General features: G+C 38.1%; 1 protein-coding gene across 1 annotated transcript in view; it reads right to left on the minus strand.

Annotated features, from left to right (window-relative positions):
• The window catches only part of MPP4 (membrane protein, palmitoylated 4 (MAGUK p55 subfamily member 4)), a 22,348-nt gene extending 14,432 nt beyond the window's left edge, over positions 1-7,916 (minus strand). Inside the window, exons 1-9 of the mRNA XM_009332930.1 lie at positions 7,892-7,916; positions 6,534-6,652; positions 5,502-5,579; positions 4,715-4,795; positions 4,023-4,154; positions 3,308-3,389; positions 2,056-2,141; positions 981-1,052; positions 335-531 (exon numbers count right to left, since the gene is read on the minus strand). Coding sequence (XP_009331205.1) covers positions 335-531; positions 981-1,052; positions 2,056-2,141; positions 3,308-3,389; positions 4,023-4,154; positions 4,715-4,795; positions 5,502-5,579; positions 6,534-6,652; positions 7,892-7,916 — 872 coding nt within the window. The remainder of the gene's footprint in view (positions 1-334; positions 532-980; positions 1,053-2,055; positions 2,142-3,307; positions 3,390-4,022; positions 4,155-4,714; positions 4,796-5,501; positions 5,580-6,533; positions 6,653-7,891) is intronic.
• Between the last annotated feature and the right edge of the window lie 7,261 nt (positions 7,917-15,177).

A 15,177-nucleotide genomic window follows, 5' to 3' on the forward strand; every position in this document is an offset into this window, starting at 1 on the left:
ACTATGGTCCTAAACAGTTAAGGCCCTTAATTTCCACCCATCTTTCAGCTCCTACACTCCGCTAGATGTCTTAGCAACTAGCACAGAGACTAAGCAACTGCTGTGAACTACTTAGACGTCAATTTAAGATGATCCAGGTGCTTTCAAAAGCTTGTTCTCACATAGGTACTCTTAAGGGAAGGAGAGCAACAAGTCAGAGAACAAAGAGGAAAGGTGTTTGTCAGATGTCACTCTGAACCATACTGCTATAAAACTTCCAAAAATTTTAAATAGCAAAGTCTGAATAACTGGCTAATTTTTGACCTGGAAATCAGAAAAATTAAGACTTCTTTACCTTTTAAGAAGATGATTTGAGGGTATAAGTCCAGCACAGGCACTGAGATCTGAAACTTTCCTGGCCTGCCACCAGAGAGCATCATTCTGGTCCACAATCTGGAGTATTTCACCCTTCTTAAAAGGCAAGCCTGCGTCAGCGCATGGTATGGCAGGATCTTGCAAGGGCCAGTAATCTGCCATTGCTCGCACGTAGAGCTGGTGAAGAAAATACACAAGAGTAAGGGGAAGCCATGTTTAGAACAGATACAACATGAGCTTTATAATCACAGGGCCAGATATTGCTGCTACTTAAGTCAATTCATGATGAAGTCAAGTTTTAAAAACAAGATCAAGCCCCAAACCCTATCTGTACATTAAGGGAGGAAAAAAAAATTGTCTCATACATTGTGAAAAGAATTGATCTCCAACCCATAGATCAATCTGAAAACGTCTTCATTACCTTTAACACAACTATATTTCAGCTTACTATCTTTACTGCTTCAGCAACAGCTTACTGACGTCAGCTGAGAGGTAGCCATAAAGGCAAGTAACGCTTTAAGGATTGCAATAAACTTCTAAGCAACACCATTTCTTTGCATCACACCATTGGACATTATTGGGGTAACTGTTTGCAGTAACAATCCGGAAGAAAGAATGTCTCTTACTGTTGTTTGGTTGCTGACAGGCCGATTGGAAACTGGAATTAATTTGAACATAATTGTCCCCTGAGACAGGGCCTAAATGATTAAAAAAGGATTAAAATATGGCTGGTATTCAACACAAATAACCAAACATTGGCAGCACAAACTTAGCACATAAGGATGACATATAATGTCTACGTTACAAATAGAATTTAGGCAGAGTCAATATGACAATACTGTATTTTTTTTTCAAAAGTAAACTCAAGAATGAAACTTCAAAGTCTTGCTAAATATTTTTAATTCAATGACATCTATGTTTCATTATAAATAGATACAGTTTCAACATTAATTGATACCAAACTTTTCTACTGAAATCAAATCTAAATTAGCGGCAGGGTCTGGTTAGACAAGTGATGTAAAGGGGGGAGGAAAAAAATACCAATATTTAAGAATTAAGCATTCCAATAGAGTTTGTATTTCTTATACCTAGAAATAGTACAACCAGGGAAATAACACATAGAAAGACTTGATACTGATTACATACAGCAGTACCTTACTGACTGGCACTAACACTTTGCAGTGAAGAACCCTGAAAGATAGTGGGCGAAATGATGAGTAAGTAACAGGGACAGCTCAACAGATTTCTTCATGAGAATTTTGACAACGGTGACTGCCACTGCCCTTCTTTGCAAGGCGAGGTATGTAGCTTACAAGTTCATTCACTCTGCTTTAGTGCATTTTGTAACATGGACTCTTATTAGAACAGCATCTTTCCACTACTTCCTTGCGGAATGTTAATCGAGTGGAACTTCCAGAAAAATTATGAATCAGTAAAGTCTGAATAAATTAATATTTTTCCCAGAAGCTGCAGGTGGAATAGCCACAATTAAGTTAATTTCTATCCAGAACAGGGGTTAGATTTAATTCTGGTTTCATACCTTCTGATTTCATGAGCAGTTGTGAACTTCATGCACAGTAAGGAAACAATCTGAATTTTCTGTTAAAAATTTCAGACTTTCTCCTCTAAGAGAGTGTGTGTGTGTAAAAGAAACAGCATACAGTTACTCTTAAGTTACAAAGTAGAAAAAAGATTCAATACCAGAATATTAATAACTTGCTCAGGCTCAAGTCCCTCAACAGGAACTCCATTTACTTCCACCAGTTTGTCCCCAGCGTACAGCAACCCTACAGTGAAAACAAGGATGAAAGCAGCAGCAGAAGTTTTATCACACCATGGATTACCTTGAGTAGGTGAGGCAGGGACACACAGATATGCCACAGGTTTGGAAGTCAACATTAGAAGTTTCTATACACCAGGTATGCAGGAAGACATTTTGGATTTAGGCTATATTGCCCCTGGATAGGACTGCAGACTTCTGTGTGTCACAAGAAGCTTGCATGCTTGAGTATTCTTATTTCCTCCCACCTCCCCCATACAACAAGTTTACAACCTATTGACGATTTGCCTTAAAAGTAGCAGAAACATTTTAATATAGCTCCATTTCCCAAAGTAATTTCTGAACCTGTTCTAGCTAAACCCATTATATTGATAGACCATGATACTTGGAATCAGACCCTTAAAAATTCCAGGTGCAGTGGGAGGCCTTGGGACTCCTCTCTGTCCTTTACAAACTCTTCACAATATTGTTCACTCTTACATTTTCTTTCAGCTCAATTAAAACATCAATCAAACTAGGAACTTAATCAGCTATTCTCTATAGTTCGGGTTTTCTTCTCTATACAAAGGCCAGAAAATACTAAAAGGAACTATTTTATAATGATTACAGTTCAATTTTACTTCTGATGTTTTACATTTTAGTTATGTTACATTTCCCAAGGAACATGGAACACATTCAATTCTAAGATGACAAAGCAGTAACATTTCCAAGGAAACTCCTTGGAAGATTGCTTAGCAACTAATGCTACCAAAGTGTTTAGTAGACTAGTGCCAAGAAGTATTCCTTAAAGCCCATTATCTTATAGAATCACAGACTACTGATGTTTTCCATTTCTCCATTAGGGAATGAGCTGCTGGTATTCATACTACATTGCAGTTTGGGATATTCCTGATCAATCTCATGACAGAGTTATCCAGGTATTGGTGCCAAGAGTACGTAATAAAAACTGGATTTGTACCTCAACTCAGTCTCAAACATAGCACATGCATATGAAAATTAATGAAACCAGAATCAAAGTCCCTGCAATGTATCACTATTTACAGTGCTGTCCAATGTACAGATCTTCTTGCTCTATAATGGAAGACTAATTGTAGAAGCTAAGCTATTATCTTACTTCAAATATCTTATTTCAAGCTCAAATTTTTGTATTACTTTGTTTCAAATTACACATACCACTTCTGTCTGCTAGCCCACCATGGATCACACGGGCAACTGTTATGTCACCTGTTATCTCATGGCGTTTAATGGTGGCACCCTGGCAAATAAAAACAAAGAAAAAACACACCGATCACTGAAGAACCGCTGTAAATTTCCTTTCACATCACAAGTCTGATCTACGCAATGACAAAAAGGCATTGAAAGATACAGCCTTTTTAACACCACACTGATCTAGGGATAATGTAACATTATTAGTACCAAGTCCTTCAATGTCTTCAACTTTCATCATACTAAAATAACCTCATTGACTGACTGTAAGGAATCTTTTCTATATCAAATATTACAGCTACCTTTTCCTAAAACAGATTAGTTAAGCTATACAATGACTTCTAAATAACCTTTCAGAGCCTCTCCTCCCTTCCTTACTATTTTGGCCAAAGGAATAGCTCTCAATCCTATTTGCATTTTCATTATATGAGATAAAAACATCTGCCAAACGTTCAAACCTCGAGTGGACAAGGCACTGAACAACCTGCTCTAGTTGTACCCACAGTGAGCAGGGCTAGATGGTCTCCTAAGGTCCCTTCCAACCTCAACAATTCTTGTGATCCTGTGAAAACTGGACAAGAACGCACACAATCTCTGTGACATTCCTGGAAAGAAACCAATATGCATTATCAATACTTGTGTAAGTTAAAATAATTTGACAGACATCAGAAAGCTCCCTCACCAGAGGCTGGTTGTTTTTCACTAAGCAGACAATCCTCATAGCTTCCTCATTTTCAGGTATGTTGTCTGGCAGTGGTGGAAGGGTTGGTTCAAAATCTTTCTGGGCCACGGTATCATGAGCAGATAGCAAGGCCTGTTACAAACAAAAACAAGCAAACCAACCAACCCATAAGCAAAGATCATACAACAGAACAGCTTTAAACAGCGACTGGTCAGAAAACAGAAATCGGCGAATAAGTTCCTATGTGAACATAGATCCCTTTCACACATTGACATTTTCTTCTTTCCACGTGGAAATTCAAACTGTGAAATAAAGTTTTAAGAACAGTTCCCCTCTCTGCTTCTTCTGGAAAAACTTACAAAAGATGAAACATTTCTATCTGGAACTTCAGGGTAAAGAATGCAGGTTTTGCAATTACAAGGAAAATTTGGTTTTATATGTCTGCATCAACTGCTCAGAATTTAACTTTGTAAGAAACATCTCTCTCAAACCGAGCCCTTAAAATGCAGCCCACTGCAGGTACTTCAGTTACACAGTCCACATCTGGTTTCACAACTAGGTTAGTTCATGAGTAGGAAACGATGTCTCTTCTGGCTCCTTTGCCAATTCTTGTGAACAGCTGGCCATCTGTTTCCTTTCCCACTACAGACAGCTCTACGAGCAAACTTTTTCTTTCCTTAAGCAGGACTTGCCTTTAAGTGTGGAGCTCGCAGTAGTCGTCTTAGCTCTTTGATCTCTCCAGACTGAGGGGCTTCACGCAGTAACTCTACCACCTGATAAATGTAAGAGAGAAAGCACAGAGACTGGTTCTGGTGGGCAATTAATTCAGAAAGCTCTAAATTGAACTCAGAGGAATATGGTATGGTAAGAGTGTTAAGCCCCCCAAGTTATATGACTAGGAATGTATCCATACGGTTTGCTCTAGAATTGGACAATATGACCGCAGCTGCGCAACACTCAGCCAGGCTTAATTTAGTTCAGGCACAGTGCCATGTGCTCTAAATTAGTTTTTTCTCCTGTGCCTCAACCAATTTCACCATTAGTGTCAGTTTTCCACCTAGTCATTAACTCTCCCTCTAATTCAGAAATTTAAGAATCAATCAGCTATTACAATTAGAAAAATCCAAAAAGCTTGTCATGTCAGACTGCTTGATTGTAGCCATTAACACTGAACCACACAGTTACATGGGAAGAAAAATATATGGCCAGTGGTTAAAACAAATCATTTAGGTGTTCATTACACTGGCCAGGGCTCATGCAGCCTAGTGATCACAGCTGCACGCATTTCTCATCCCCCCTCCCAACACAGTAGGAGTTATCAAGTAGTTTGACAAATGCGTGAGGAGAGAATCTTTCAAGTTTATACTGTGTACTCAGACCTGAGGCACAAAACGAATACCAGAACACTGTTGTCTGCAGCTAAGTTGACTAATTTGGTATGAGTAAGTAAAGCAATACACTACGTATACACAGCCTTACCTCACGAGTCAATGCACGCGCCTGCAGCATGACAGGAACTGGTCTTTTTCCGAGGTAGTGTTGGAGGCATTCATAAATCTATTGCATACCATGGTAGACAAGACAATGCAATGATGATACGATCTGTTCACATGATTATATAGATACATACACAACACACAAAGGACAATATTGTATTTCTAGGAATTTCTCAGTCCAACTAGAGCCAAAAAGTTTGCAGTCTCAATCCTTAATGCCTAATGCATCTGGAATTGAATCTATAATTCATCGTCTTTCCATATTATCATCCACCTAGCCAGTTATGCTGTAGTTTTGAATTTTCCAATAAGAAAAGCTGATTACACAGGACAACAGCCTGATAGCGTCAATTCTCTGACTTGTAGCTTGCTTCCTTCCCCTAGTTGCAGGCCTGATTAACAAAGTCAATTTAACTTAGAACAAAATAAATTGCTGTATTTAAAATGACCTTATGGACATTCTTATCCACTGCAAGTTTTTCTTCTTCAAAATGTAAACGTTTTAAAAATCCTTGTTAAATAAAGAGCAGAATTTGTGCAGCATTTGTACAGAATTTGTCTCAAAGATACAATTCTGCTCAAGAGAGAAACACCAGCCAAAACTCTGTTCTGTAACAACATAAAATCTTCAACTACACATCAGATCAGTGTGGGCAAAACAAAAAAATATAATTTCACAAGCATCCATGCCAAAAAGTGGGATGCATAGCCATGGAGAGATTTAAGAATAGAACAGACAGCTGAGCAGTGCTGAGCAGCCTATGTCTCCATCTCCCTGGCCTTAATATGGACGTGTAAAGTAGAAAACCTTTAATGTCTAGGACGTTATGAAAGAGAATACTTTTTTTTTTCTTTAAAGTGAAAGTGGTTTTGTTCACCTTGACTGCTGATGTTAGGACTATGAGCATTTAGTGTAAATAAGCATTTATTGTGCTGATATGGCAAAAGAAAGTAGCTATCCCCTAGAGATTGTTCTCTAGGAAACCTTTGCCTTCACAGCTGAATATTACTTTACCTTTAAAAGTGCTTGTAGCCAGCGGGATCTGAGGAGGTCATATAACATGCCGCCATTGACATCTCTTTTACAGAGCAAACTCAGTTCTTGTAGCACTAGAGTCAGAACATGAGATACACCTGAGCCCAAGAAACAGAAAAGCGCAAAACATTTCATTTCAAATAGCAGACCAACCAAAGCCAAACAGTGACCCAGGCCTTTGAAAAGCACCTTTCCTCAGTTTATACTTCCAAGAAACACACCGATTTCCTGCCTGCTTTGCTTGTTTCCTGCAATCAACTCTGTTGCATAAAAGCTTTATTTTATTATGTTATTAACCAGCAGGGTTAGGTCAATACTAGCAATTTTCAACTGACCTGTGAGAAAAAAACACAGGGAATCTCACACATATCAATCTGGGTTCAAGCTCGTACCTCCTACTGAGAAGAAGTAAACATAAAAAATTGCCTCGTTCATTTTATAGGCTTTTCTTTTGGATGATGCACTGTTTGGGCCAGGGACCATCTGTTTTTCTCCACTCTCGAGAAGTGCAGATGTTTTGGAGAATATCACTAATGAAAACGCAAATTCCTGCCAAATACATAGTGTTGTCACAGATACCCACAATACGTCCCAGGAAGGGGGAAGAACCGTTCTAACTATTACAAGCAGCACTTGATCTGTTAGGACCAGTATTCTAATGCAGTGGAAAACCGAAAAATCCAGTGTCTTTCTAAAATCTCAAGGAGGCAGAAACTAAGAGGTGACAAATAGATAAGATGTTACACAAAGTCAGGCCTAGATACAAACTGGATTTTTGTGAGTGCATGGAATTTAATTTTACCTCAGAAATGCCAACAGATCATTTCTGGTATGTGACACTCTTCCCAAGAAACACAATGTTTATAGCAGCACTAAGACAATACATACCAAATGCTAGGAGTTAGATTTATTAAGCTGTAAGGGTTCTTAAGGAGACCATAAGAGTTGGATGCCTGACTGCCACTGAATGTCAAAGTAAGTTCTCAACTCTTGTGTATTTTGGTCAGCACAAGCTGTCTCTTTGCTCTTTAGTGCCAAAGTAATCATACAATACAGTTGTAACTGGAGACTTTCCTTTGTATTTATTTGTTTACAACATTAAATTTGGTATGTTTCAATGAGTAATATTGTATTACAAGAAAAATGTTGAAATAAAACCAAGACACTAGGAGTTTCTAAAGTTACATCAGCCAAAGTCAAAACAATAATTTCTTAAAACTAAAGCTCATCCAGCGGACCCAGAACAGCTGACTACTCGCTGCTGCAGCTAATATCAAGAGCTGCTATCCATCCAGTCACCACAGCTAACCTAAACATGGAAGCCCTTCTTTACTTACTTCTGAGCACAATGTTTATAGCCATTGACAGTCGTTTTCTGTATCAGCTCTAGACCTTGATGTTACCAACACTTATGTGAGATCAATCTTCAACTTCAGTTTCACTGAGGTATTTTCCTTGTGCGTGAATTTATACAGGCACTTGCCTGCTAAGTTTCTGCAGACGGGACTTTTGCCTCAATCACTAGGCAGAATTATTGAGTATCCAAACTGGGAAAGCCTGGAAATGTACCTCATTATCAGAAGAATCATCTCTTTCTGGAAAGCAGACATCTAAGCACTTACAAAAATTATAAACTCAGTGAACCCTGCTTGTGAGCCCCACAAAACACAGTTAACTTAAAAGGATTCTCTTCTACAGGAACTTCCTAGTGCCTCATAGAACACTACCTTTGGTGGAGATGCTTTTTAAGATCTTTTTCTCATTAATGGTTGCCTCTTTTTGAGATGACTTGTACTATCTCCCAGAATGCTATCCCTACGTTAAACTGGGCTCAAATAGACCAAGATGTTCCATACAGAAGCACAAACCTTCAAACAACGGAGAATCATTTCCTTAAGCAAAAAAACCTCTTGCAGTTATTGGTAATTGTTGACACAGCTGCAGAGACCCCTGACTTTATAAGACAGACACAAATGCCAGGTATGCTCTTCTGACACTCTGTAAATTAACTGCATACCACCATTAAACACCAAGAATCATTCCAATTATTAAGTAGTAATACTTCTAGACACGTTCTTCTCTCTTGACTCAATGGAAGAAGAGTTACAGAAACCAAGGAATAAAACTTTTTGTCCGTTTTCTTTCTCTTTGAAAAAGAGATGCAAAAGTTATGAGTACCATTATCTTGACTGCAGACTGTTGGCACCTCCATCTTTTGCTTTATTCAAGGAGATTCCATCCACTTTGAGTACTGCATTCACGCCAAGTAGGTTTCACAAAGATAGATGCTGAACTAGGGAAAAGAGTACACTCATATCAGAATACTGTCAGGTATTTTAGATTGATAAGAAAGCAGAATTTAAAATAAGGGGGGCAACCATTCATATTTGAAGTGCACAACAGGTTGCAAGCATAAATTAAATACACGAGTCCCACCTGTAAATTCAGTTACCCACCAGCATCCAAAATGCAGACAGTCAAACCTCAACTGCAATATGACCTTTTACTTCCTTCATGGAATTGTCATTAGCTTGCTTCACTAAGCCATCTAAAATAACAAGCTATTTTGTACATCTACTGTTCCCCAGCTTTAAGTGCACTACTGTGGAAAGTTATAATTTTTTCCACAGACTTTAAAGAACATACTACATTTAATTCCTCTTGTTATCAACACGATATTAAAATTGAAAGATTCTGGAGTTTCTACTGAATTTTCATTGAGCAAGGACATGATTTTGCAAAAAAAGGATCCCTGTTTCTATCACTGTTAGAATTTAAGGTCTTTGAAGGATTTGTTCCACAAAGATTTCATATTTTCCTCTATTTCATCACAGTGAATTAAAACACAAAAAAACCCAAACCCAAACCCAAATGAAAAACCCAATGCCTTACCTTACTGGTATCATCATCTCTCTCAGGCAATGTATAATTGGTTGCAACTTTTACAGAGAGTCAAAGAAGTTATTTGCTCATCTAAAAAAACCCTCCTATATTATCTTTCATTATAAAAAGCAGCATATACTACCTTATTATTTTTTCTTTAAATTTTAAAATAGGAATTTTTAAGTAATGCAGGAAGCCAACACTTACACTAATTAATCTGTATCCATGTCACACTGAACTTTTCACATATAAAAAATAAGCCTTCTAAAATTTTCTTCCAAATTCCTTCCCTCCCTTAAACTTTGGTGACAACCTACCACTGACCTATAATGTTCCCTTAGACTAAAAATGGAGGAAGCTCTCCAATCTATCGCTAATAGGAAACAATGCAGTACAAGATTGCTTCGGAGAATTCTCGGAACTCTTCTTTGCAAACAAGTATGGAAATTCCCTAGGGAACGCTGTATGGTGCATTTATACCCCAAAGCATCAGGAATCTACATATGAAAGATCTGAAGTAATTCCGGATCTTCATTACATCCTAGTTGATCTAACTTCAAATCACATGTGATACAAGTTTGAAGATATTGTTATGATTACCAGTATTGTTAAGATTACTCTTAGAGAGTTAAATACTTAAGCCGGTCACTCAAGAGATGATTCAGAGTACAAGTCAAAAAACCCTGTAACATCAGATATCTGAGCACCTCAGCCAATACCGAACCCCAGTGTGACACTGTATGCACAGTGAATGCCTTAACAAATTCTGTTAAATATATAGCAGTTTATCTCCTGGATTAGTAGAGCAAAAAGGCAGCCATTTTCCTCTAGATTGTTCTGTGAACAGAAAACATCAAAGGTACGAACAGGAGAAGTATTACCTTGGATCTGTTTATAAAAGCAGAAGGCATTACTGTCGCTTTTACTGCACTTAATACTTGTTTTTAGAATGTGCTTCCTCTCTCCTGTTAAACCATAAAACTGCTTTCAAAAGGCAGTGGAAATTAAGGGAGGAAAAAAAAATCAGAAGTTATGAGATTATGATTCAAACATTTTATTACTGAGTATTGGTAATTCATTGCAAGTTACCTCTACGGGATACTCAGTGATACATCTTACTGAAATTCTAATCCAAAGATTGCTTTTAAAATTATGATTTCTTCTTTCAAAGACTAACAAAAATATGTTTGATCCTCCCTCAATACCCAATGCAACATTTCCATTTCAGTGTTAGATTATACTGCATAATAATTTTTCCATTGGGAACAACTATTTTTCATATTTTATGAATGTAACACTGAATCCTTCTACCACACATCCGCTGGGAACTGGGTTTTGAGCTGCAATTATTTCTTTTTTTTTTTTCAATAGTCTGAGTTCTGTTCCTTTAAGAGTTTGCCTTCCCCTTTGTTAAGCTTAGTTGATCTGCCTAATGATGGATTTAACAAAGCAGGCCATATAAATCTAGTCACGAATACCTTTTTCTTAATTACTGAAGACATTAGGAGTAGGACAGAAATCTTTACTGTGGGATGGTATAGACATGGAAAGAGGAATCCCTTTGTGGCAAAGTACATTCAGGACAGTGGCGCTCCTGGTTTTCACTGAAGAACAGCAATATGAAAACACAAGTAACCCTCAGCTTGGTTGATCTCTGTCCCGTCCCCGCCCCCCTCTTTTTGGAAACTAAGAATCTATAGGTCCAGATTCAGTTGCAGAACCATTTACAAAGAGATGGTACTCAATCTGTGAGTTATGTCCTAAAAAGAAACTTCTTCTGACAGCTTATCCCATAAACTACATTTCAGAAGCCCCATTTCCTGTTATTACTACTAATTCTAAAGCTTCTCTAGCTTTTATAACTATGTTTTTTTCAGATTTTTCAAGAACTAAAGACAGACCCTGCTGACATCCATTGGTTCCCACATACAATGGCTGTTTACTTTGCTTTATGTAGTCTACAGAGACATTCAACAGCATACTCCCAATTCAAAATCCTGATTACAGTTTTGTGGTAAAGGATGTTTGAAGGCAAAAGAAAAGAGCACGTCCAAACATTTCAGATGTACTATAAGGGAGCCAACGCCCGATCTGTATGTTATATCGCACATACTGAAAGTCCAGATTTAAAAATCTGATCACATACATCCCTCAAAAAAACCCCAAAACCAACCCAACTTTTTTCCCCTCAAAAAAGAATAAATGAGTAAAATCCCTGTTATAATATAGCTGGGCTTTCTGGGACAACTGCCCTAACCCTAGCTGAATTTGTTTGGCCAACTCACATCTACAAATACATTCTGGTTGTCAACTGTGATCAACTTTACTTATTAGTATGCACCCGTTAGCAGATATATGATTTTATAGCAGTTGGTTCACTCAAAGCATATACAACTTTCATCCATAAAGATACTCTGCCACCCAGAAGGCTCTCAACACATTGTACTTACAGTAACTTCTGATGCAACAAAGCCCAGCTCTCTCCAGAATAAACTCCAGTTATTTCAAGTCTAGATCTGGCTTTTCCTATGTTTTGTCCTATTTAGCTCCGAAGCATCAGCCTGCATGCCCTTTTAAGTAGGGTGGGACCCTGCAAACACATATAGGGAAACGTGTAAAAGACAAGAAATATTTCCAAAAGCTTTTTGATTTAACTAGTTGAACAAAAGTTTAGAAGACCCCTTAACCTCAAAATAGACAAGCAAAACCCCTCAATTTTTTGTGGAAGACTCCTCAGACGCATACTGAAAACTGAATCTTTTCTCTTGTGATAACTGTAGTGAAATTACCATAATCTTAAGACCTGCTTTGTTCAAGTAGTGTTGTCTACCAAACTGGCATGTCACCATATCGACAATTAGCATTGCTTATATTCTATTACAAAACAGAGAAGTTTAAAGGAAGAGAGGAAAAAAAAAAGCCCACAACTCTCTCCAGTATAGTCTTAAGAATACCTTAATCAAGGTCCCTTTTAGCCTTTGGGAGCTGGATCGTATTTATTTCTTCTTAGCTAGGCTAGATCTTGCACAGCACAGTGACTCAGAATGGGAAAGAACTAAACCAAAGCAAGTTACCCTGTTGCTGGCAACTAAAGAATATTCTACAATATTCTACTGAACAGTTATTTCATTTTTAAATATACCACTGAGAATTATCCTGCAAATAGAGACAAAGAAGAACATTTCTGGAGATGCTAAAATACTTCCGATTCTGCTAAAATACTAACCAGTATTGTTACCCCTTTAAAATACTCAAAAGATTAATTTTTTTTTTCCCCACGGAGCCTTGTAGCTTCTGGTATCACTACTGCTTCCACAGAGAACAGATGTGGGATTAACTTGAGTCTGTTTAGAAGTTTTAGACATGCTGTTTTTCTTGAAGGTTGACCTCGGATTTCCAAGAAAAACTGGGAAAGCTAGTGAATGCTGATTGCTTGCCTTTTTGGGTGAAATCCTTGGGTATAGCTATCAGAGAGCTGCTAGGGTTGATAATAAACACGGAGTTAGTAACCCTTCCATCCATTGTTGGCTTTTTACACTACAGAGTTTATGCTCACACTGACAGAAGAAGCATTTAAACATCAAAACCTGTCAAGTTCTTAACAACAGAGCTCACCTCATTCATAAAGTAGTAGCTGTTTCCTATTTTCACACAACAAAAGGAAAGCAGCTTCCAACCGTGAAGCCTGGTTTCAGCGGCTGTCAGTAGCAATAGATGATGAATAAGTCATTACCAGAAGAGAGGAAGAATAGTATCTTGCTTCTGTGCAGTTCTTTAGAAAAAGACCTACTAAATTGCTTGCTTAAGGGGAAAGGTCAGAGTTCAAACAAACTTATAACTACTACTGTGCCTTCATTTCCTGAGACATATCTACGCAGACTGTAAGGCCAGAGCTCAGGGTCTCCTCATCCCAGGGATCTAAATAAATTAGATGGAAGTTCTTACTGAAAGGCTTACCTGACTAATCTCCCAGCCAGTGTAAGGTCCTTCCCATTCACATGTATTGCACGCAATTACAGATGCTTATTAATAGAAGATGTTTCTCTTTGCCTGTAATAAGGGACAGAACTGGATATCCATGCTGAGTGTGCCTGAATTTAGAGTCAAAAGGAGTCCGTCACCTCATGTCTATAAACATCAGTTATCCCAGATTTGGCTTACTTCCTTCAGCAGCAGAATATGAAAATCCTTGACGCTATTTGTCAGACAGACCAGAAGGTCTTATTGATACAAGGCTGGAGTTGCAAGGGAACCCAAGCTCTGCTTTTAATACAGTTTTCAGAATTGTCTTTAAATGGACAATTTTGGATGCTGTCAAGCCTCTAAAGGGGACAGCACCAGAGAACCTGACATTCAGAACATCAACCCCCCTGCTCTTACAAGCTTCTTTGGTTAATATGCTTGACAAGGTTATTGAGCACTTTTAACGAGGAAAACTAGTCATATCTTTAAATTTGTCAAAATTAACGATTTGGCATGTTCAAGACTGCAAATTAGCTTGAGGGCAGGGAACACTCTGAGAAAGCTTTTGTTGCAAATAAGCCACTATGAATCAGCAAACTGAGTAGGCAAAAAATGGTAATGAGAGACATTCAGCATCTCTCAAATTACATGCCCTATTCAGGACTTTTTTGTTCTGCATTAAACAAACTTAATCAGGCTAGTCTCATCACTGAAGTCTGTCAGCTTCTTCTTCTAGTCAGCGTAAAAAAAAATCTTGCTTTTTGTACACTTTTTGAGACTTGAAAGTGTTTTAACTAAAAAAGCAACCCTAAATATTAGTGGAATAAATTGACACATTTTAAGCAAAGCTTGAGAGACCTGTCCTGTGAAACCATACATCCTTATCTTGACCCAAGAACCACTTATTGCAAGTCTGAGGTGGTACAGGTTAAAAAAAGACTGAATAAATTTTGTGTTCATGTAAGGCATTCTGCGAGATTTAGATAATCACACCTGCATATGTAAGGCTGCTGATGGAACAAATTACTACTCTTTGTAATCAGATATATTCAGCGATGATTCATTCTGCCTCTCTCTAAAACAAAAGCTTACAGCTCCAGTGGTGATGCGCGCATCTTGTTTACATGGGGGTAAATGCCACTAAAGCGCCGCTTCCTAAAAGAGCGGCGCATTCAGAGAAGAATACTTGGGGGTGCAGCGCACTGCAGTCACGTGAGGCAGCCAGCTTTACTTCCAGCGGTTTACTGCCAACAGCTTGGGCTTACTAAAAAAAACCAAACAGCAACCACCTGACAACATCAACACATTGATACTAAATCAACTTAGAAGTACATGGCTAGGTAGTTCAAAGAAAGGATTTGTTTTACAGTCCCATATCAGTCACATATCTTTCCTCTACATCATCTCTCACCATACCAGAACAGGTCGTTCCCTAAACTGCTTCTAACAACAAGTACAGTTAGGAAGTGAACCCACTTTTGGCAAAATAAGTCAATGATGTATAGCACCTGGCATTCAAGTCAGAATACTTTGTGAAGAGTAGGAGTGAGGAAAAAATTCTCTTTTGAGCTCCTACTCCCCATTCATACATATCTCTAATATTTAGTTATTGGCAATTGAACAGATATCACAAGTTTAATTAGCTTTGCTGTAGCTATGAGAAGAAACTAATTTCACAGTTGCATGGGGGAAATGCATCTGTGCAGTACAACGGTTTCAGTACACTGCGTATTTTCTTACCTGCAAGCACCGCAGAATACACCACGTTCAGCTCATG

Source organism: Pygoscelis adeliae, unplaced genomic scaffold (genome assembly GCF_000699105.1).
Source record: "Pygoscelis adeliae isolate BGI_AS28 unplaced genomic scaffold, ASM69910v1 Scaffold160, whole genome shotgun sequence".
NCBI classification, from domain to species: Eukaryota; Metazoa; Chordata; class Aves; order Sphenisciformes; family Spheniscidae; genus Pygoscelis; species Pygoscelis adeliae.